Source organism: Aulonocara sp. 'chitande type north' Nkhata Bay, linkage group LG6 (assembly GCF_057382095.1).
Source record: "Aulonocara sp. 'chitande type north' Nkhata Bay isolate Kocher_YH1m ecotype deep benthic linkage group LG6, A_spYH_male_GT1.1, whole genome shotgun sequence".
Lineage (NCBI taxonomy): Eukaryota > Metazoa > Chordata > Actinopteri > Cichliformes > Cichlidae > Aulonocara > Aulonocara sp. 'chitande type north' Nkhata Bay.
This window is the reverse complement of record NC_141349.1, coordinates 2,341,632-2,363,422: the sequence shown is the minus strand read 5'-3', so window position 1 is coordinate 2,363,422 and position 21,791 is coordinate 2,341,632. Positions and strand designations below refer to the sequence as shown.

Here is a 21,791-nt window from a genome sequence, read left to right as displayed (position 1 = left end):
AAAGAACCCAGAACAACTTCAAAGTACCGAGACCAACATCAAAGAACCCAGACCAACATCAAAGTACCCAGAACAACCTCAAAGAACCCAGACCAACATCAAAGAACCCAGACCAACATCAAAGTACCCAGAACAACATCAAAGAACCCAGAACAACATCAAAGTACCCAGAATAACATAAAAGAACCCAGAACAACATCAAAGAACCCAGACCAACATCAAAGTACCCAGACCAACATCAAAGAACCCAGACCAACATCAAAGTACCCAGAACAACCTCAAAGAACCCAGACCAACATCAAAGAACCCAGAACAACATCAAAGAACCCAGAACAACATCAAAGTACCCAGACCAACATCAAAGAACCCAGAACAACATCAAAGTACCCAGACCAACATCAAAGAACCCAGACCAACATCAAAGAACCCAGAACAACTTCAAAGTACCGAGACCAACATCAAAGAACCGAGACCAACATCAAAGAACCCAGAACAACCTCAAAGAACCCAGACCAACATCAAAGAACCCAGACCAACATCAAAGAACCCAGAACAACATCAAAGAACCCAGACCAACATCAAAGTACCCAGAATAACATCAAAGAACCCAGAACAACATCAAAGAACCCAGACCAACATCAAAGTACCCAGAACAACCTCAAAGAACCCAGAATAACATCAAAGAACCCAGACCAACATCAAAGAACCGTGGCTCTCACTTGCCTCAGATAAGATATTGTTCATGATTCAAGGTTGAGATAAAGACTGGCAGAGTTCCAAAGAACAAACCTCTGCTGACTAAAGGAACACACAGACGTGTTCATGATCCACAAGACTTTTTGGAAACTATTCTGTGGAATTATGGCATAATATTTAAACATTTTGAAAGGTTTGCATCCTGTTACATGTGGTGCAAAATGAACAGCATTCCATAAAAAGGTCAAATATGGTGGTCGTAGTATGATGGGCTGCTGTTGCTTTGCTGCTTCAGGATCTGGATGACCTGGCGTGACCTTAAACAGGCTGTTCTCATAACCCTCCAATTTTATAGAAAGACGACATGGACAACATTCCTCCGCGGGGATGTTGAAATCCATATCGCAAACACTTACTCTTCTCGCTGCCAGCAGCACAACTTATTATTGGGCAATTCTTTTTTCACACAGGGTCCATTGTTTTTCACTTAATAAATCTGATTTTCATTTAAAACTGCATGTTCAGTGTTAGTCAGGTTTGTTTGTGATCTGAAACATGTGACACGCTTGCTCATTTTGTTTCAACATAATTCTGAGGCTCCTTGTCCTGTAGGAGTGAACAACAGTTTGAGCTGAGATCTGTGATGAGCTGTGTGGTTGTGGATGTTTCTGTAGCTGGTGGATACTCGTTTCACTTTTTATCCTACTTATTTCTCAACTGAGATGTAGCAGGAGATGAGCTTGATGTCTAAAGTTGTCTGATGCTTTAACACAAACACACACCTGATGCTTGTTTATGTGTGTGTGTGGAGGTGAGCGAATGGTTAGACTGGTGTTCGCTTGCATATTTGAGTGTCTAATAGATTACTGCTGAACACTAAACATTTTGCCCCCCTGTTCGTCTGCTCCTCTTTGCAGCCATGCACCTGTTTGGTCTAAACTGGCAGCTTCAGGAGAGTGAGGGATACGGAGCCTTTGAAAATGGAGGTGGAGGAAGAGACACAACACCCAACACATTTATAGTGTCTACAGACAACAGTGAGTCCCTGCTTAAAGAATTTTTCCTTCCCTTTCTTTTGACATTAAAAACAATAAAAGCTGTGGAAAAGAGCTGGACGCAGGAGCCCAGGATAGCCTTCAGAGTTTACCACATATTATAATCTGCCACTCACTCTCAGAGGTCAGGGTTTCTCTCCAGCCCTTTTCAGAGTCTGATGTTTGATATCACTTTGATGCTTGGCAGGCACACACACACACACACACACACACACACACTGAGTTGGACTTGAACAACACCCTTAACTGGCTTTTTGAAGATGGAGATGTAGTGACCCTGCTCTGAGTCCCTCTGGACTCGAGGCAGAAGACAGGAAATGGACAGTACAACTCAAAGCAACCAGATACAAACCAAACAGATTTTCACATCAATAACATGCTTTGTTTTTAAGTTATGCAGTCTGAAAACTTATTTTGAAGGCAGTGACTAACAGCATTGCAAAGAAACCAGAGAAGTATTGTAAAAGAAAAATGAGTGTAACAGGTAACAGAGATGTAGGACAAAAGCCACGGCTGCTGACCTCAGCCTGCCAGTCACGCTTTTGTTAAATGTGCAGCTTTTCTGTTCTGTGGTTATTCTCTCTCTTTGTCTGCCTGTCAGACTCTTTTAGTTTCATGTCTTCATTTTCTCAGCTTTTCTTGCCTTTTTTTCTCAATTCGTTCTTTTCTTTTTCTCGCTGCTCATCCCTTCTGTTCACACCACAAAGCAGTGCTGAATAAAACTTAAAATGAGCGAGATAACAGCAGCACACACCGACTGTTGGAGGATGTTTACTGAAAGCTGTGAGGGCTCTGAAATCGTTGTTTGGAAACAGAGAAAGACTATAAATGTTTCCTTTCTGCTGGAAAAAGTTTGCTCCCAAACTTTAAACTTACAACAGTTTAAATATGTGCAGGGATATGAGTCGAAAACAAGTCACAGATAATGTTAAAGAAAAGAAAGAAAGAGTTAAACAGGTTTAAACGATTTAGGCAAAGAATGAGTTAAATGGCAGTGTTGGAAAGCAGATCTCCACTCCTGTGTGTTAGCTGTTATACACAGGAAGAGTGAGGAGAACTACAGAAACGTCAGGGGTGGGAGTCTTTCTCACATAAGAAATAATAGTTTGCGTCTTTGTGTTATATGCAGCATGTCATATCAGCTAATGCATAGCACAGGTAAATATTCACACTCTGCTGACACACCTGAGCCAGTGCTGGTGAACACACTCTAGCTCTACTCTCTGCAAACTACACTGCAGCTAAAGAAACACAAACAGGTGTGTGTGCCGTGATTCCTTTGTGTGAAGGAACCTTTTCTCAGTATCAGTTAGTGTTAGTGTCACAGTCCACGACTGACACATTCAAGGACATTCAGTAAATCACATTGTTGCAGGTTTAAGGGCGTCTTTGCTTTAACAGTGTGGCAGTTCTGAACACAATAACATTAATAACACAACAGCCAAGTTAACTCATAATCCCGTCCATTACAGTATAATACATTCTGTCAACGTTTAGTAAGGTGTAGATTCTATAAAACATGCATCATTGACGTTTGTCCTTGTTGTTATGGCCCTCCCAGTCTTTTCTTTAATGGTTTGTGTGGTAGGTGTTCCAGGTTAACTGGTTTTTACTTTAACTGGTTAGATTTTTCTACAAATTCCACTTTCATTGTTCCAGATGTTATACCTGCAGATTATTCTTTACCCTCTTAAAAGCATGACATACACTGGAGTTTCTGTGTGAGGTATGGGGTACAGGTCAGGAGGAAGAACATGTCATCTACTAATCAAAGCAGTGGTGGTGGTTCAACTCCTGGCTGCTCGAGTCTGTGTGCCAAACATCCTTGAGCAACATATTAACCCCAAGTTGCTCTTTGTTGCGTTTCCTGTAGGCTGAATGTTGGATAGAAAGCACAGAAAAACATAGCAAAAGTGAATGAGGCAGGTTGTATAAAGCATCCAAGGTGCTTATACAACCTGCTCTGCAAGAGTAGAAAAGAACCAGCCCAGTTACCATTTACATATATAACTGTTAACCACAGGGATCAGCCACGTAAGCGTGCCGACACTTTCTGAGGTTCAGCTTTTGTTTTCTTTTGTGACTTTGCACTCACTCAAAAGAAAACCTTAATTAACCTGTAAGAAATCTCTGAGTGTTATTATATGTTCACTTACTTACTGTTTTCAACTGACCAAACATAATCATTTCTTCTGCAGTGAATTTTCTGTAGTGAAGTACCACAACCAATGTAACCTGTCTCCAGTGTCTGTTAGCTCTCTAACAAGCACTGGTATTATCTCCGATGTCGATGATGGACAGTGTTCTTCCTACGTAGCCATGATGGTGGCTTTTAGAGCATCTCATGGATTCAGTTTGATGTGTTTTCCTTCTGCAGGTAAGATGCTTTTTCTAGAGAACAACACCATAGACACAGGAGAGGTGGATGTGGGGAGACGAGCCATACAAGATATACCTGCAGGTGAGCTGTGTACACAAATGCACCTGTGTCGGGATCTGCTGTGATTAATACTCTGTAAACTCAGTGTAACATTTCCAACACCCCACACCAGTTTGTAGGATTGTTACGTCGTGTAGTGGAATCTTTCTGTGTTTCACCTCCATGTTTCTGTTAATCAGTTATATCAGTGATGGCAGAGATTCTAACAATTCAGTGGAGTGTGTTACTTAAATCTACTACAAAGAGGAACGTAATCATATTATAATAACTATACTTGCAAACAAGGCAGCACAGTGGCGATTAGCACTGTTACACACAGCAACAAGGTCCTGAGTTCAATACCCCCACCTGCCCGGGGCCTTTGCGTGGGTTCTCTGGCTTCACAGTCCAAAGACTTTCATTATCTAAATTGTGAGGATGGAGTTATAAATATTCCACATGTGAGGAACTCTGCATCTGTAGCACTGTGAATGAAATCACTAGTTTTGTTTACTGGTTTTCACTTCTGACATTATTTTCGAGTGTGTCACAGTAATAAGCCTTAAAGGTTAAACGGCTTTCTTGAAATGAATTCCTTTGCCACATATTTATGAATAAGACGCAGTAGTAACTTGTTGTGCTACAACACCACACGCAGTTGCAGGAAACAGAAGTCGATGGGAAATGAATAACAAATCACACTGTTTTTATAAAGACAATTAACACTGAGAAGGCGGCATTTCTGAAAGTCAGTTGGGGAGTGTTAATATTTAAATCACTGACGTTAATGTTGTTCTGTTTCTTTATTCAAGGTGTGTTTTGGAGGTCCCAGCTGTATATCGACCAACCACAGTTCCTGAAATTCAACATTTCCGTCCAGAGAGATGCTCTTGTTGGTGTGTATGGACGCAAAGGCCTACCACCTTCACATACACAGGTAACACGGGAATGCAAATGTTACCAGGACTACTTTAGAACTACTGCACCAACATATTGGAGAGTGGAAAAAGTGCATGAAGTGATATTTTCACCATTTGAAGTACTAATGAAGTCATGTCTAGCTTTAATCATTGATTCAAACAGCAGTGATAGAAAATGACACCTGAGTGATTTTCACGTTGTCGTGCGATGACATAGGTTCAAGTTTTTGCCATTTGGCAGTCAGCATTGACTTTTAAGAGACTGCTAATATATCCTCTGTGCCTCTGTGTCCATCCTTTCATTGTTAATAACATTCAGGGCTCTAGAGTGCGACCAAATATTTCAATGGTGCGACAAAAATTGGTAGCAGCAGTGCAACCAGCTGTTCCAGTAAAAAAAAAAAAAGTCTCTGAAAGTCCGTGTGGTCAACAACTGACACACATCATGCCCCTGTCGTGTGTCCCAATCAGACATAGTCGTGGGGCGACCATGGCTCAGGGGGTTGGGAAGCGTATCTGTAACCGGAAGGTCGCCGGTTCGATCCCCGGGCTCTCTTTCCTGGTCGTTGTGTCCTTGGGCAAGACACTTTACCCTACCGCCTACTGGTGTTGGCCAGAGGGGCCGATGGCGCGATATGGCAGCCTCGCTTCTGTCATTCTGCCCCAGGGCAGCTGTGGCTACAACCGTAGCTGCCTCCACCAGTGTGTGAATGTGAGAGTGAATGAATAGTGGCATTGTAAAGCGCTTTGGGTGCCTTGAAAAGCGCTATATAAATCCAATCCATTATTATTATTATTATTATAGTCAGGGGCGGGACCTCTATGATATGAGAGAGAGGTGAGTAGCTTGAATAAAGCGATATCGATTCATTAAATCCTGAATCGACTTTTAAATATAAACTTATTTTGCCAGAAACGCCAGAATCTCAGGTTAAAGCTCACAAAACTATTTCAACAACCATCATGAGAGCAGGTAATGGACTCCACACAAAGACGTAAACACAGAGCGGACCTCCATGCATCAGAATCAGCTTTCTGTTTCGCGGCTTTCTCACCCGACGGCCCGTACACGGACATGCCGTCGGGGCTGAAAGCCGACAGCTCGCTGACTCTGATGCGTCCGGTCCGCGCTTTGTGTTTACGGCTTTTTTGCGCGAGATTCTGATGCTGCAGGTTTTGTCTCTTTCCAACCAAAATTCACTGAACCAGCAGCAAAAGAAGATCCAAACTACGCTTCACATAAACCTCGTCATGAATTCCCTCTGACTTCTGCTGTTTTGCACTTCATGCACAGCTCTCTCTCTCTCTCTCTCTCTGTACTTCCCGTCTCAGATCTCTGTTTTCGGCATCATTCATGTGCTTATTACCCATCAGTCTACCGTTGTTTTAAAATGATGCAAAATTGCAGAATAGTTTTAAGTTTATCTGCAATAAAAAGCCAGGCCAGGAAAGTCTCCTTCATGTTTTTTTCTCTTTTATCCTCAGTTACTTTGACACAAACGCATCTGCTGTGATGTTCACACCTCTGATGAAGTCTCATGTGTATCAGTACTGATAAATGATCAGAATTATAATATTTCTGACTGTCTGAGGCAAAATTGAATCGAATCAGGACCTTGTGAATCGGGGTCGAATGGATTGTAGAAATCAGTGATGATACCCAGCCCTAGTGAGCCGTAGTGAGCAGCCTAGGCCTGACAGAAGTGGCTGCGATAGCACTTCCCAAGTGGCTCCTCCCCCAAACAGGCCGTCAGAGGAGCCGATGTGATGATTGAGTTTAACATTGTCTGCAATATTGCCAAAGAGTGCCAACGCACTTTAAGCACAAGCACCCATTCAGTAACTTGTCTTTCTTCTAGAAATGCACTCCAAATAAAGAACTTTGTGTTGACAAGATTGTTAGTAAATCATTTACAAATCAATTTTGTCTGCATAGACAGCAATTTCCCCCAAAAGTGCACATGTAGAACTGCTGTGTTAAGCGATGTGGTTGAAAACTTTGGGTGCGCCTAAGAAAAAAAGTTAGGCATAGCAGTGCAACCGTGGCAACAAGTTAGTGTAGTGCCCTGACATTATTTTCCAGCATCTGCGTGACTCATTTGTAAAAAACAAAAACAAAGCAACATTTTTTGAACAAAACAAAACAAAGTTCGGCTGAATGTTTTCGGTATTGCTGCGTCTCTGGTCTTTCTGAAGCTCTTTCACAGTTGCTGCTTCTTTGCTCATTTTTCCAGTGAATTTTCCTCTATTGGTCAAACGTATCTAAAGTCAGAGAAGGAAGCTGACTCAATGGGATGTGACCTTAAGTAAGTTTTAGCCCACTAAAGACTATTACTAATTATTAATTAATAAGTAATCATCTGGGAAAGGATAAGGAACTCATTTAGACAACAGATTACCTTCAAGAGAGAGTGACCTAACTCACCACTGAAGGCCTCAGGGGAGCAGAACGACGGAGAGGAAGTGTCAGAGCAGGTTCAGAGCTCGGGGACCAGGTTCGGCAGCCTTGGTGTTAGGGTTTGAATCATGGCGTATATCTCATTGGTGAATTTTCAGAAGAGAAGATAATCTGTTTATGTTGACCTAAAACATTATCCTGACATGGAACATGCAGAGTCTGTACATAACCAGATTGTTCTGTTATGTTGGCTGAACTCCAGTAAAGGCCTGACACAGGACCTGAGAGCTGCATCTGGCCCTTCAGCTGATCATCGACTGTTCGCTGAAGCCTGATGGTGTCGATGGGATCTGGTTAGAATTGGAACCATTTGACTGGCAATGGCTTCATGTTTGAGGATGACAATGGTCCCAAACACACGGCCAGTGCAGTAAAAGCATACTCGGATAGAAAAAACACACAATGGAAAGCTTGCAGTACTGGACTGGCTTCTCACAGTGTCAGCCTCAACATTATTGAAGTGCGATCATTCTGACAGAGAACAGAAAGAAAGGCAGCCGAGATCCAAAGACGGACCTTGGAATCTCCTTCAAGAAGCCTGGAGAATACTTCAATAAATGATGAGAAAATTACAGGTGGCACATATGTGGCTGTTTCTGTTTATGCTCGGTCATGTCTGAAAGGGACTGAGAGGAACCTTCATTTATAATGTAAATATAGATGAAAGGGCATCTGTCAAAAGGTTAGAAGCTATGTTATGCATTCAGCATACAGAGCTGACTCATTTAATTGTGGTGTATGTGTGCAATAGTTGCCATGGTAATGTAGGTCATGACCCTGGGATGAGATTTTGTAGGCAAAGGACGACATGATATGTTTCCAACTGAGACGATATTGATGTTTTTATCTTTACGCCTGAAAATGAAACCTCACTGAACCAGTGGCTGCAGCTGATATCTGTTCACTACTATAACATTTAGGACAGTTTGTCGTCGTCCCTAGTTCGTCTGACTTTTCTACTTTCAACAAATTTCCGAAATGCTCAGAAAAGCGCATCAAATCAACACAGGAACGACGGCGCCGTCCTAGTGGCAGCCTAAGGCAGCTGCTCTCCGACTCTCTCAAGTTATAAATATTTCACAGGCAACTTTGCAAGTGAGTGAAGTGCTTCGTAAATCTTAGTCCAAAATGAATATAAGCTTCTTCACTAAACTATTCCTTTAATGACGACATCTCTGTGTTCTGTCAGAGGACTAATCCACGCAGTCACACAGCTCAGTGTTAGCACTTTAGATGACTTTGCTTCCTGTAAAAGGGAGTTTTCCCCTTTCACTCATTGTTTTCTCTATTACTGTTGTTGTGAAATGGTCCATTACACACAGAGCGAATTTCATAGACGTCTGTTATGTCATGTGAATACTCAGAGTTTAATTGGTGATATATTTAAGATTCACCTAAGACCATGTGACAGCATCGTGGCCGGTTTAGCTCAGTGGGCTGTGTGGCTGAGAGCGGCTGGCCAGGGTTCGAGGCTGACCTCTGTCCTTTCTGCATGTGTTTTATTTAAAGGGACAGTGCAGTCTAACATAGTCCAAGTGCAAAACATGAAACTTGTCATGGTCCTGCGGCCATGACTCAGTGACTTTATGTTTATGTTCTTTATTGTTATTACTTTCATTATTATTCATGGCTGTTTTGGGATGGTTTGTGTTTGGGATTTTAGACACTGGGTTCTGAGTTTGTGCTCCCTCTGTTGGTCCCTGGTGTTAGTGTTCCCCTGTCTCGTCAGGTTAATCAGGTCCAGCTGTTTCCCCCACCTGTGTGTGATTTCCCAGTGTCTCTTTGTGTACTTATAGTGTGTGATTTCCTCTGCTCCTCGTCGCGTCGTCTGTGTTCATACCTGGTGTAATCCCCTGCATGCTCTCCCTGCTGTTCTCCCTTCATGCTCAGGTTTGCTATTTCTTTGTGTAGTTTCTCCCAGTTAGTTCATCCTTAGTTCTGTTTTACCATCCCCACTTTATATTGGATATTATCAATAAATCACCCTCACACCTGAATAAGTGCTGCGTTTTGAGTCCTCCTTCCGCTCTCCACACGGCCGCTGCCCCGGACCGTGACAGTACGACGCGACCACAACATGGACCCAGCAGCGCTTAACCCGTCCAAGGAGCTACGGGAGAATCTAATCGATGCCACACAGGAGCTTATTGACCTGTGGCTGGAAAACCCGGGCGGGGAGTCCCAGCGCGCTATAGAGAGGCGGCTACAGCGTCTGGTGACCGGTCTCCCATGGCTTCTAGGCTCGCTATGTCCGTGGGAGCGGGAGTTTCTCCTTTTGGACCTTGGACTACACCCCCCGTCTGCATTCACTTTCGAGCAGCCCGATGCGGTGAGTCAGCGGGATGCATTGCTTTCCCCAGTTTCCGGGACTTTGTTTTCTGGGGCTATTCAGAGCGGGATGGGAGACTGTACGGGTCGCTTACCTACCTTCGTGGTAACGGATCCTTCCCAAGTGGGCGTGTACAAACCCGCTGCAAAACTGACAGACTGTGTCTCTGCCGCTCCTTCTGAGCCAGGACTTTATTGCCATTCTCCGGCTCAGTTCTGTGTCCAGCCACAGGCTTCCCAGTCTGTAGCTCAACCATTAGCCTCCCTTAAGCCACAATTTTCACACTGTTTTTCCACCGCTGTTTCTGAGCAGGGAGACAAACTGTTTCACTACGGACCTGTTCCTCAAAAGCTGGCTACATTAGAGACTATTGCTCACTCCGGGGCTTCCCCAGAGGCTGGGTTTCTGCCCTCAGCTTACTCTGGACCCCTGGAGGCCAAGATGCCAGCTGTGAACTGCACCGGGCTGTCACTGCCTGAGCAGGGTCAGTGCTCTGCGCAGCTGCAGCCCTCCTTATGTGTGCCGGAGGCCCACGTGCCTACTGGTTTTGTTTCATATGTGCCAGAGGCCCACGTGCCTACTGGTTTTGTTTCATGTGTGCCAGAGGCCCACGTGCCTACTGGTTTTGTTTCATGTGTGCCAGAGGCCCACGTGCCTACTGGTTTTGTTTCATGTGTGCCAGAGGCCTACGTGCCTACTGGTTTTGTTTCATGTGTGCCAGAGGCCCACGTGCCTACTGGTTTTGTTTCATGTGTGCCGGGGGCCCCGGTGCCCACTGGTTCTGCGGCTGTTTTCGCTGGGGGGCCCGAGGAGCCCGTCCAGCCTCCTGCTTCGCTAGCTGGGGGGCCCGAGGAGCCCGTCCAGCCTCGTGCCACACTGACTGCCACGTCGGCTGGGGGGCCCGAGGATCCCGTCCGGCCACCTGTGGCTGCTTCTCCACCTGTGGCTGCTTCTCCACCTGTGGCTGCAGCGCCGCCTCCTGCAGTACCATCACCTGCAGCGCTACCACCTGCTACTGCCACGCCTCAGCCTGAAGCTTCAGCCTCGCCTGGTTCTGGTCCAGCTTCATCCTCACCTGGCCCAGCTTCAGCTTCAGCTTCAGCCTCGTCTGGTCCGGTTTCATCCACGCCTGGTCCGGCTTCATCCTCGGCTTCATCCTCGCCTGATTCTGGTCCAGCCTCATCCTCACCTGGCCCAGCTTCAGCTACAGCTTCGTCCTCGCCCGGCCCGGCTTCAGCTACAGCTTCTTCATCGCCTGGCCTGGTTTCATCCACGCCTGGCCTGGTTTCATCCACGCCTGGCCCGGTTTCATCCACGCCTGGCCCGGTTTCATCCACGCCTGGCCCAGTTTCATCTCCAGCTTCAGCCTCGCCTGGTCCGGCTTCAGCTTCTGCTTCAGCGTCGCCTGGTCCAGCCTTCGTGTCTGCATCTTTGTCTGGTCCAGCCTTCGTGTCTGCAGCATCCGCACCATCGCCTGCAGCAGCGTCTTCAGCATCCGCACCATCGCCTGCAGCAGCGTCTTCAGCATCTTCGCCCGCTGCGGCCCCGGCTTCCGTGCCTTCAGCCTCGCCTGGCCCAGCCTCGTTTGGGTCTGGAGCTAAACGGCCGTTTTCTAGACCGCTGGCTAGGCTACTGGCCGGGCGCCGTCGCCTGACTGGCCGCCGTTGCCTTCCGCACGGCCGGCCCCCGGACCGCCATCGCCTGAGCGGCCGCCGTTGCCTTCCGCACGGCCGGCCCCCGGACCGCCATCGCCTGAGCGGCCGCCGTTGCCTTCCACAAGGCCGGCCCCCGGACCGCCATCGCCTGAGCGGCCGCCGTTGCCTTCCGCACGGCCGGCCCCCGGACCCTCTTCGCCTGAGCGGCTGCCGTTGCCTTCCGCACGGTCGGCCCCCTGAACTTTTTGCGCGCCGTCACGGCCTTCTTCGTGGCCGGCCACCTGAACTGTGCTTCGGACTCTGCTCCCCTGTGAGTTTTGTGAACGTTTGTTTGGGACTCTGGGGTCTTCGTTTTGGTCATGGCCCGGTCCCTCCGTCCTGGGCCCCCTGCCGCCCGCCCGGGTCTGGTGGTGTGTTTCTGTGGCTGTCAGGGGCCAGCCCTTGAGGGGGGGGGTACTGTCATGGTCCTGCGGCCATGACTCAGTGACTTTATGTTTATGTTCTTTATTGTTATTACTTTCATTATTATTCATGGCTGTTTTGGGATGGTTTGTGTTTGGGATTTTAGACACTGGGTTCTGGGTTTGTGCTCCCTCTGTTGGTCCCTGGTGTTAGTGTTCCCCTGTCTCGTCAGGTTAATCAGGTCCAGCTGTTTCCCCCACCTGTGTGTGATTTCCCAGTGTCTCTTTGTGTACTTATAGTGTGTGATTTCCTCTGCTCCTCGTCGCGTCGTCTGTCTTCATACCTGGTGTAATCCCCTGCGTGCTCTCCCTGCTGTTCTCCCTTCATGCTCAGGTTTGCTATTTCTTTGTGTAGTTTCTCCCAGTTAGTTCATCCTTAGTTCTGTTTTACCATCCCCACTTTATATTGGATATTATCAATAAATCACCCTCACACCTGAATAAGTGCTGCGTTTTGAGTCCTCCTTCCGCTCTCCACACGGCCGCTGCCCTGGACCGTGACAAAACTGATGTAACGCACATAAGTTTAGAGTTATTGCTCATTTTCAACCATTGTCCCTTGTCACAATCACAATGCACATATTTTACAATAGAACATAAATTTTCATAAAACTAAAATACATCATGGATACAACTACAATTAATAGACAATAAATAAATAAAAAACAACAACAAAAAATCATTCATTAAAATGACGACAGCTCTGATTTGCCTTTAACTAAACTTTGACCTTCACTGTAAAGGGTCTGATGTTTGACTTCGGTTGGAAGTGTGCTCCACAGACGGCAAGCTGGAAAATGCTGACTGACCAAATGTAGCTCTGCGATGTGAAACCTTACGGTCACCATGCTCCCTAGTAAGATGTGTTCTCACTGCACTGCCTAACAAAGCCAGTAAGAGGCCAAAAAAGACCACTCGATTGTCACACTGACCTGCACTGCTGTCCTTGCCAGGCCTTGGCCCTTCAGGAGAATCCAGGTACTGTGCAGGGTGACAGAAACTGGACATGCTGAGCATCACCTCTAAATCTCAAAGAGCACAGTGGTTAGATTGTCATAGCTGAAACTTTAGGCTAAACCTTGGGGAAAATAAGATGTTTGCATTATTGTGCTTTTTTGTTTTCCAGTATGACTTTGTGGAACTGTTGGATGGTAGTCGACTTATTTCGAAAGACAAACGAGCACTGAGTGACACCGACGCAGCACACATACGTCTAGCCGGTTCTTTCGAAGAAGAATCTGAGGGAGGCCCCCGACATATCCGCTCCGTGAATGTGCATGAGGCTGGGTTCATCCAGTACCTGGACACTGGAATCTGGCACCTGGCGTTTTACAATGATGGACGAAACACAGAACAAGTCTCCTACAATACCATCATCATAGGTGAGACATGCTTGTTCTTCCTGGGACGTTGCTGTAAGAGTGAGTGCACCTCTTCAAAGCATGTGCTCAACGTATGTGCTACCAGCTTGTTGTTACAGAAATTCAAATCTACTACTACTGTTAATAATAACAACAATAATTATAGTGAGAAACATCAAAGCAGGTTCTGGAGCTCATGGTTATCTGGAACGTGACAGACAACTCGATCTTAACTCGAAGCAACGTTGAGTAAAGCTGCATTCGATTCCCTGATAAGTTATCTCGAAAAATGAGTTTGAAGTGAAAATACAGACAGTTGACTAACAGATTCAAGCCCAGAACTTTCTGTGAGGGAACATCAGTCACGATATAATCTACATGTAAATGACAACAACATTTCATCCAGTTTTACTTTTTAACCAAACTGGTTGTGGTTATGCACCACTTACATAATCGTCTGTTAGGGTTAGCGCTGTAAAAAGGATTATTCTGTCTTTGTTTAACATACTAGAAACCTTGAATGGGCTTTTTAGGGAAATGCAGGCACGATAAATGAATTTGGCAGATAAACCTGGTGAGACTGAAGCGACCTGCAACTATATTGGCTGGATGTGATTTTCAATAAAAGACCAATATTTAATGTAATACTAGTGTGCTGTGAAAACCTTCACTGGCACACGTGTGTGCAGTTTTAATTAGAGCAAAGGAGCAAAGAAAAGCACGGCAGAGAGGGAAAGAGCGGTTGTGGTGATTGGATGCATTGATTGGACTAATTGGCTGTAACTATGGTAATAGCAGAAGAGCAGTCACACAGTTTGGTGTGTGTATGTCTTTAAATAATCTCTCTCTCCCACTTTAAATCAGAGTCGATTATGGAGTGTCCTCACAATTGTCATGGAAACGGTGAATGTCTCTCGGGGATTTGCCACTGTTTCCCAGGATTCCTGGGGCCCGACTGCTCTCGAGGTAAACGATCCTGCCTCGCCTACAGGGAAGAAGCAATTGTTGCATGATCCCCCGTTACCTTTAGCAAAGGAGACACTGACCATGACAAAGACTTTAAATATTTTGCATGTTTTCAGCTGCTCTGCTCCTTAATCAATCAAGAATGATTGAAAAGTTACACTAAGTGTTTATAGGGCACGAGCTTTATAACTGAATAGCATTTTATTGAACATTAATCCATCTTAGTTGTTTACACAGTACGTAGCTTGATGGGAACTCGAGGGTTCAATTATCTTACTGCCTTTGTTGGGTGATTTAGTAAGTGTGACTTGTTCCGTTCATGCATGTGTCTGGTGCAGCGTCCTGCCCGGTGCTGTGCAGCGGTAACGGTCAGTACTCTCGTGGACGCTGTCAGTGCTACAGTGGTTGGAAAGGTACCGAGTGCGACGTGCCAGCCAACCAGTGTATTGACATCCACTGTGGAGGACATGGTATCTGCATAATGGGCGCCTGCATCTGCAACACTGGTTATAAGGGAGAGAACTGTGAGGAAGGTAAGAGTGTGAAAGTGTCACCACAGCACTGAAGTTCCACATAATCTTTCATTCAGTAAACTATTGTTATTCTAATTATTATTTCTCTTGTGTTGTTTTGGTGTTAATGTTATTTCTGCATGTGATCATCTTATAGTGTCTCACACTTGTGCAGAATATTAAACTCTTAAATATCATGTGTAGACCTGTCATGGCCAGAGGCACCTGTGATGCTTTTAACTTAGATTTAACTCTGTTTGGACTAATATATCCAAACTCTCTGACAAATACTCAGGAAAAAGGCCCTGTTAGCCGTTAGTAACATGCTACAGTTACCTCATCTGGTTCCCATTAGTTTCGGTTTTCAACAATAAAACTGAGAAAGAGCAGATCCATCTCTCGCCTGGACAAAGGTTTATGCTTTTCTGTTTTTGCCTCCATCTGTTGTCATGATTAGCTGGTATCTATGCAGATAGAATAAGAGTCCTAACAGTAGAGAGGGGCTCGACTGCTGCATCAGTAACAAAGTGGAATCGACTGGGACTGACAGCGACTCACACATGCAGCGGTACGCTACACAAGCTCACAAAGTGGAGTCAGTGGACGCTGAAGCACAGAGTGTGGTAGGAGGCTTTCTGCAGAGTCGGGCACTACAGTCACGTGACTGCACGTCACCTTCAGATTAGTGCGCTTTCCATGGCTGAGCAGATGCATCCAAGCCTTGCATCACCAAGTGATGTGTCACGTGGAGTGAAGCACACTTCCACTGGACTCTGTAGCTGTGGAGAGGTGTTCTGTGGAGCGATGAACCACGCTTCTCTGCCTGGCAGTCCCATGGATGACTCTTTACTATAATGCTCTTCCTCTACAATAATTCAATTATTTAATTGTCCTTTTGTTCAAACTTCCTGCCCTGTACTTTATCAAACTCCTTCCTGAGATTTTATCCAATAAATATCATCTAAAGATGCTAAATTGTGAAGCAGGTCACAGAGAGAGGAACCTTGTGACCATTTTCAATAAAATCTCGCTGGTGATATAAAAAAATGTGACATATTCTTAGTGTGTGTTGCCATGGGCACAGATGGTGATGAGTACCTGTGTGCAGCAGTCAAAACTAGAATCCAGAGCATGAACTGCTTCGACTGTAGCCACGCGGACATGTGGGGATTTCATTTGAAGAACGGTGAAAACAGATCTACCCGGTGTTTGTGGACAAACTAATTATTTAATTATTACATTAATATTGTAAAACCCCTAAAAGGCAAAACAATCTATACATCATTCCCGTATTAAGAGCTTTCTCTCCATCCCTCTATAAATGTCATGCGTTCAGCTGCAGTAGCTGCAACAGATTTATACAGATCAATTTGCAATTTTGCTCACTTGAAATGAAAGTTTTTAATTTCTCATTTAATGAAGAGAGACCGAATATGAAGCAGAAATGTAGAAGAATACTTTATATGAACGATGTAATTATCAAGTATATGAAATGATCTTGACGGAGGTCTGGAGACTGGCTACATCCACTCTGTTTCTTCCCTTTGTTCCCTTGGTGGTACATTTGATAACTGTCATGCTGCAGGACGCATCCAATCCCACGTTAGCGTTCTGGCTGAGGAAAGCACATCCCTGCTCAGGGAGGCATCCCTATGAGGATGCTCTTCTTTGGGTAATTTCTCTTCCTCTAAACATGGCGGGTTGAGTTGGCGGCAGAGAGCTGGATTTTGGCTTCATCTGACCACAGCATTTTCTCCCAAGCCTTCTCACGGTCAAGCTAAAGGTGGAACTATCCCTGTGCCTTTGTAAGCAGGGGGACACTGCGAGTGCTGCAAGATTTCAGTGTTACCAATGATGTTCCTGGTGACCATGGTCCTAACTGCTATTAGACCATTAACTGTGTAGTTTTGGGCTGATCCACCACATGTTCACTCTCATCTCCTGAGACCAAGGTCTTGCACGGAGTGACTGATGATTGACTGATGAAACATTTTCTATTTCTTCCAATCGGAATAATTGTTACCTTTTCACCACCATCTTGGTCTTATGGTTGGTGCAGTCTCGTCTCTCGTGCGTCTTGCCCACGGTGGTGGAGCGGTCGGAATGGAAGAAACTGATTTTGTGGACAGGTGTGCTTTAGACACACAAGTTTAAGTGTCTGTAAGTAATTTACTGTTACATCTGTGCCACATGGGCACACAGCCCATCTGTGCGAGCCAGAATTCAGGGGTAGGGAGCCAAATGCGTACATCACTGTGTTTTTCTGTATTTTGGTTGATATTCTGTCTCTGCACTAAAAGCAAACTTACCAATTCTACAGGGGATCTAATAATTAGTTCCCCAGCTGTAAACGCTTAATTGATTTATTCTAATATGATGTGCAAATACATTTCCACAGCATCTGTTTTAGCCAGATACCTGGCTACAAGCAAGATGCAAACAATGCACTGCACTAATTCAAAGTCAATTAATCAGTAATGACCTGCACAGGCATACAGCAGTGCTGAAGGAAGTGATCATCTGTGACTCACATTGTGGGTAAATGCAGACACAATGCTACAAATATGAAAATGCATATCACAGCGGACAGTAATCGCATTACTTTCAGATGGGTTCAGTCATCAGTCGGAAAGAGACAGACTGTGTGTGTGTGTGTGTGTGTGTGTGTGTGTGTGTGTGTGTGTGTGTGTCTGTGTGTGTGTGTGTGTGTGTGTGTGTTAATCCTATTTACAGCTGCTAATCTGAAAAGTTATGTCAAAGATGCCGTGTAGGTTTACCCCAACAAAACGACACATAATATTATTTTGTGTTTGCACTGAGTCGATGATCAAAGCGGTGGATGTGTGAGCAGTGCTGAGCGGTTATCCAAAAACACCTCAAATATGTTTACTGGTCTGGGGTCTGGTTGCATGTAATGAAAGAAGCCAAACATCCATTCATTGCTTAATGTGGAAATGAGGCACTCATGCATACAATTCTGTCATGACTTAGAGTCAGAAAAGAGGAAATGCACAAGTGTATGTAAAGCTGTTTGTAATTAAGGTTGAAGAGTTTAAGCATCTGGCTCCAGATAACTGCCCTCAAGAGTTCAACAGTAAAGCTGATGCGTGAACGTGTGCATGTGTCCTGTATGTACTGTTTGGTGTGCTGATAATTTCCTCTCTGTCTCCAGTGGACTGCATTGACCCCAGCTGTTCGGCCCATGGGGTGTGTATTCATGGCGAATGTCACTGTCAGCCAGGCTGGGGTGGAGCCAGCTGTGAAATTACCAAGGCCATGTGTCCAGACCAGTGTTCAGGCCATGGCACCTACAATGCAGAGACCAGCACATGTGCCTGCGACCAGAACTGGACTGGAGCTGACTGCTCTTTAGGTGTGTGCACTGTTTACCTGTCTATGTCCACATTTCATATTCTTATTTCTCAGAATGAAACCTTCTGTTGAAGCATGTGTAAAACCAGAATACTGTACAGATGTGTTATGAGGGGATTTAGAAGTGAAGTGACCGCCATAAAAAATCCAAATCAGTTACAAATTAGAAGCTACTTGAGACGACAGTGTTAGAGGTGCCCTGAACGCTGCAGTACTGGACGCAATGCAACCAAGAAGATTTAAGGTAAATAAAAAAGTTTCATTTTATTTTTCAAACTCCAAAAGAGAAATAAAGTCAGACTGTCATCACTTAGTACTACAGAAATCAGCATGTTGCATGAAAATGTTGTTAACTCTTTAACAAAACTTAGCACACACAGTAGTGTTACCTACAAAATGCTCACCGTCAACATTTTCCACATGTTTTTCTCTACAATTGCAGCAAATGATGCAATAATATTCATACACACGATACACATGTTGCAATCACATTTAATTCATTTCTATCCAGTTTATTTATATAGCACCAAATTACAACAAGTCACTTTTTTCTTTATCCAGAGTACAATGATTGTGGTGCACAGCATACATCTTTAACAGCTTTAAAAAACAAGAACGGGATGCACGGCATCCATCTCCAATGCACACAGGTATACAACAGGGTCAAAGATCACATATGTCCCTCGGGAAGCTGCACCCTGAGCAGACACTTTTCTGTAGCTGTGCAGGAGCGGCTAGCATGCTGCGAACCCAAGCTTCAGGAAAATAAAGACGTTCTGAGCTCCTTCAGTGCACTCAAACACACAAATTAACACAGTGACTTGTAGTAATCTGTACTGAGCTTTTCCTGAACCTCACTGTACGTAAAGACATCATTTGGCGTGCACAGGGTGCAGTCCAGGACGCAGCTGCGGGTGAAATAAGAACAGAGTGCATCAGTGTGCGTGCACGTGCTTATATCGGTTCTGCAGTCGATGAAGTAATTTCTCTTTGTTACTGTTACAGAGGTGTGTGAAGTGGACTGTGGCAGACATGGAGTGTGTTACGGCGGCGTATGCCGCTGTGAGGAGGGCTGGACTGGAAGTGTGTGTGACCAAAAGGCCTGCCACCCACTGTGCAGCAAGAACGGAGTTTGTAAAGACGGGAAGTGTGAGTGTGACCAGGGATGGACAGGGGAGCACTGCAACATTGGTGAGTGGATCACACACTCGCACACACACAACATAACTTAGCATTACAACTACATGTAAATAATCCAGTTGGACACAGCAGAGAAGCGCACAGCCTTGAACAACACTACAGATATCTTAGATGAGCTCTTTTCACTGATTGGTCCCGGTGCCATTGTTAACCAGCCTATCACAGTTTCTCATCTTTGTGGTTGCTCTCAGGGAAAATTATGCTGCTGATAATGTGGATGTACATGTTTGTGTTAGTTTGTTGTTTTCCAGTAAAACATCTTAATCTGGGCTCAAAGCAGAATTTCCCCTTAGGATCGCTCTAGGTAACTGCTTTTTTGTAGCTGGTGTTAGTTACCAGCACTTGATCTGCTCAGCGCTGCAATTAATAACATCCAGAAAGATTATGGTCTTATAAATATCTATCCAGCACACAGTCACAGGAAGTTATCAGTGTAGTCCTCAAGAAGAACTGAAGCAACAAAGATCTTTCATCTGCATCCATGATCAAAAATAAACAGGGACCAGAAAACATCCAGAGAGTCTCAGAGAAAACACTAATGCAGCTACCGGGGCATGTGCTAAGTGACTTGAGCAAGTAGTGAAGACGGTTGTTTTTTAATTAGACATCAGCATGACTGAGCCAGTCGACTAAAGAGCAGCTGTTGCTTGTATCGCTGCTGCAGACACTGGATTATGACTGTGATGATCAGTTAAGCGTTCCTTGGTAGGAATCGTCTGTAACCGCTACAGTTGCATCGTATGTTGATCCATGTTAGAAACGCAGAGATGTAAAGAATTGCTTCCAGATTCATGAAACTGGGTGATCAATACAAAATAACTGGATTGGTCCTGATAAGCGTTGTTTGCTCTTCGTGGTCACTTTCAGTTAGATCTCTTTTCTTTGCTTCCTCCTATCTGAACTAAATCCTCTTTATTTATGTCTTTTTTCTTCCTTTTTCCTGTCTTCTTAAAGCTCACAATCCGGATATTAGAGTTAAAGGTACTGTACACTGTTTTAAAAACTCTTCTTGTCACTGTTATCACGAGTTTTTTCCTTTTCCTCTCTTCATCCTTTGCTTTTTTTGTTAAAGCTGAACTTTAGCTGCACCAGCGATAGAGTTTATTGATGTATTTACTGGATGCTACAGCTGGGCCCCAAAGAGGGCGAAGTCATCAAACCAGTTTACACGAGCTGTAATAACAGCTTGACTTACAGAAACACATTTCCCTGTTACTGTTGTATTCAGTCCCTGTGTGATACTGCATGTCTGATGTCATACTGGCTTTGAGTGACTTGGGCCATCTGAGCATTTTACTTTGAGCAGACAGGACCTACACAAGCACAGGCAAAATCAGTATTGATGTCTTTGATGTAGACCATGAAATCTTTGCCTCAGTTTTATTTACACAGCACCAAATCACAACAACAGTCACCTCAAGGAGCTTTATACTGTAAGGTCGACCCTACAATAATACATACAGAGGAAACCCAACAATCATGTGACCCCCTGTGGGCATTTTGGTGACAGTGGGAAGGAAAAACTCCCTTTTAACAGGAAGAAACCTCCAGCAGAACCAGGCTCAGGGAGGGGCGGGGCCATCTGCTGTGATTGGTTGGGGTGAGAGAAGGAAGACAGGATAAAGACATGCTGTGGAAGAGAGACAGAGGTTAATAACAGATATGATTCAATGCAGAGAGGTCTGTTAACACATAGTGAGCGAGAAAGGTGACTGGAAAGGAAAAACTCAATGCATCATGGGAATCCCCCGGCAGCATAACTAAGGGAGGATTCAGGGTCACCTGGTCCAGCCCTAACTATATGCTTTAGCAAAAAGGAAAGTTTGAAGCCTGATCTTGAAAGTAGAGATAGTGTCTGTCTCCTGAATCCAAACTGGAAGCTGGTTCCACAGAAGAGGGGCCTGAAAACTGAAGGCTCTGCCTCCCATTCTACTTTTAAATACTCTAGGAACAACAAGTAGGCCTGCAGAGCGAGAGCCAAGTGCTCTAATAGGCTGATATGGTACTACAAGGTCATTGAGATAAGATGGGGCCTGAATTCTGGATTTAACAGGGAGCCAATATTAGAGAAATCTGCTGTGTCTTTACTGCTGGTCTTCCTGTGAGCTGCTTCCTCCTTTGTCCTGTCCACGTGTATTTGCTACACAGTCAAATGTTCTCATAACTGTCACTGAATTTAAGCAGCTGTAATTTGACTCACACAATTGCCTTTTGCGTTAAAGATGTAAGTCGTACTTTAGTTTACACAAGGCAATCATATCATTAGAAGTACAATTTTAATTTCAGTGTTATTTTAAGTAATATTCTGTTATTCCAAGAATATTTACAGATTAAATCTGTAAATATTCCAGAGGCAGAGCTCTAGGATAGCAATGCAGTATCAGCCA

General features: G+C 44.7%; 2 protein-coding genes across 7 annotated transcripts in view; both read left to right on the top strand.

Annotated features, from left to right (window-relative positions):
- tenm3 (teneurin transmembrane protein 3) overlaps window positions 1-21,791 on the top strand; it is a 358,662-nt gene that overhangs the window by 265,792 nt on the left and 71,079 nt on the right. For 4 of the 6 annotated variants that reach the window (XM_086294598.1, XM_086294600.1, XM_086294597.1 and 1 more), the window contains 9 exons: window positions 1,614-1,733; window positions 4,129-4,212; window positions 4,983-5,107; window positions 13,120-13,375; window positions 14,219-14,320; window positions 14,659-14,853; window positions 18,005-18,205; window positions 19,210-19,395; window positions 20,359-20,385. In XM_086294598.1, the coding sequence (XP_086150724.1) occupies window positions 1,614-1,733; window positions 4,129-4,212; window positions 4,983-5,107; window positions 13,120-13,375; window positions 14,219-14,320; window positions 14,659-14,853; window positions 18,005-18,205; window positions 19,210-19,395; window positions 20,359-20,385 (1,296 nt within the window). The remainder of the gene's footprint in view (window positions 1-1,613; window positions 1,734-4,128; window positions 4,213-4,982; window positions 5,108-13,119; window positions 13,376-14,218; window positions 14,321-14,658; window positions 14,854-18,004; window positions 18,206-19,209; window positions 19,396-20,358; window positions 20,386-21,791) is intronic. The other 2 variants (XM_086294603.1, XM_086294602.1) reach the window with 1 other exon arrangement.
- Window positions 9,728-13,006, top strand: LOC147326996 (uncharacterized). Its single transcript, XM_086297726.1, has 4 exons — window positions 9,728-10,483; window positions 10,601-11,606; window positions 11,658-11,857; window positions 12,947-13,006. The coding sequence occupies exons 1-4, from the start codon at window positions 9,947-9,949 to the stop codon at window positions 13,004-13,006; spliced, it is 1,803 nt and encodes a 600-aa protein (XP_086153852.1). The 5' UTR covers window positions 9,728-9,946.

Coding starts and splice junctions, on each gene's coding strand:
- LOC147326996 (XM_086297726.1), top strand. CDS start 9,947: ATGGGAGACTGTACGGGTCGCTTACCTACCTTCGTGGTAACGGATCCT. Junction 10,484..10,600: donor TTGTTTCATGTGTGCCAGAG/GCCCACGTGCCT, acceptor TGTGTGCCAGAG/GCCCACGTGCCTACTGGTTT. Junction 11,858..12,946: donor CCCCTGTGAGTTTTGTGAAC/GTTTGTTTGGGA, acceptor TGTCCTTGCCAG/GCCTTGGCCCTTCAGGAGAA.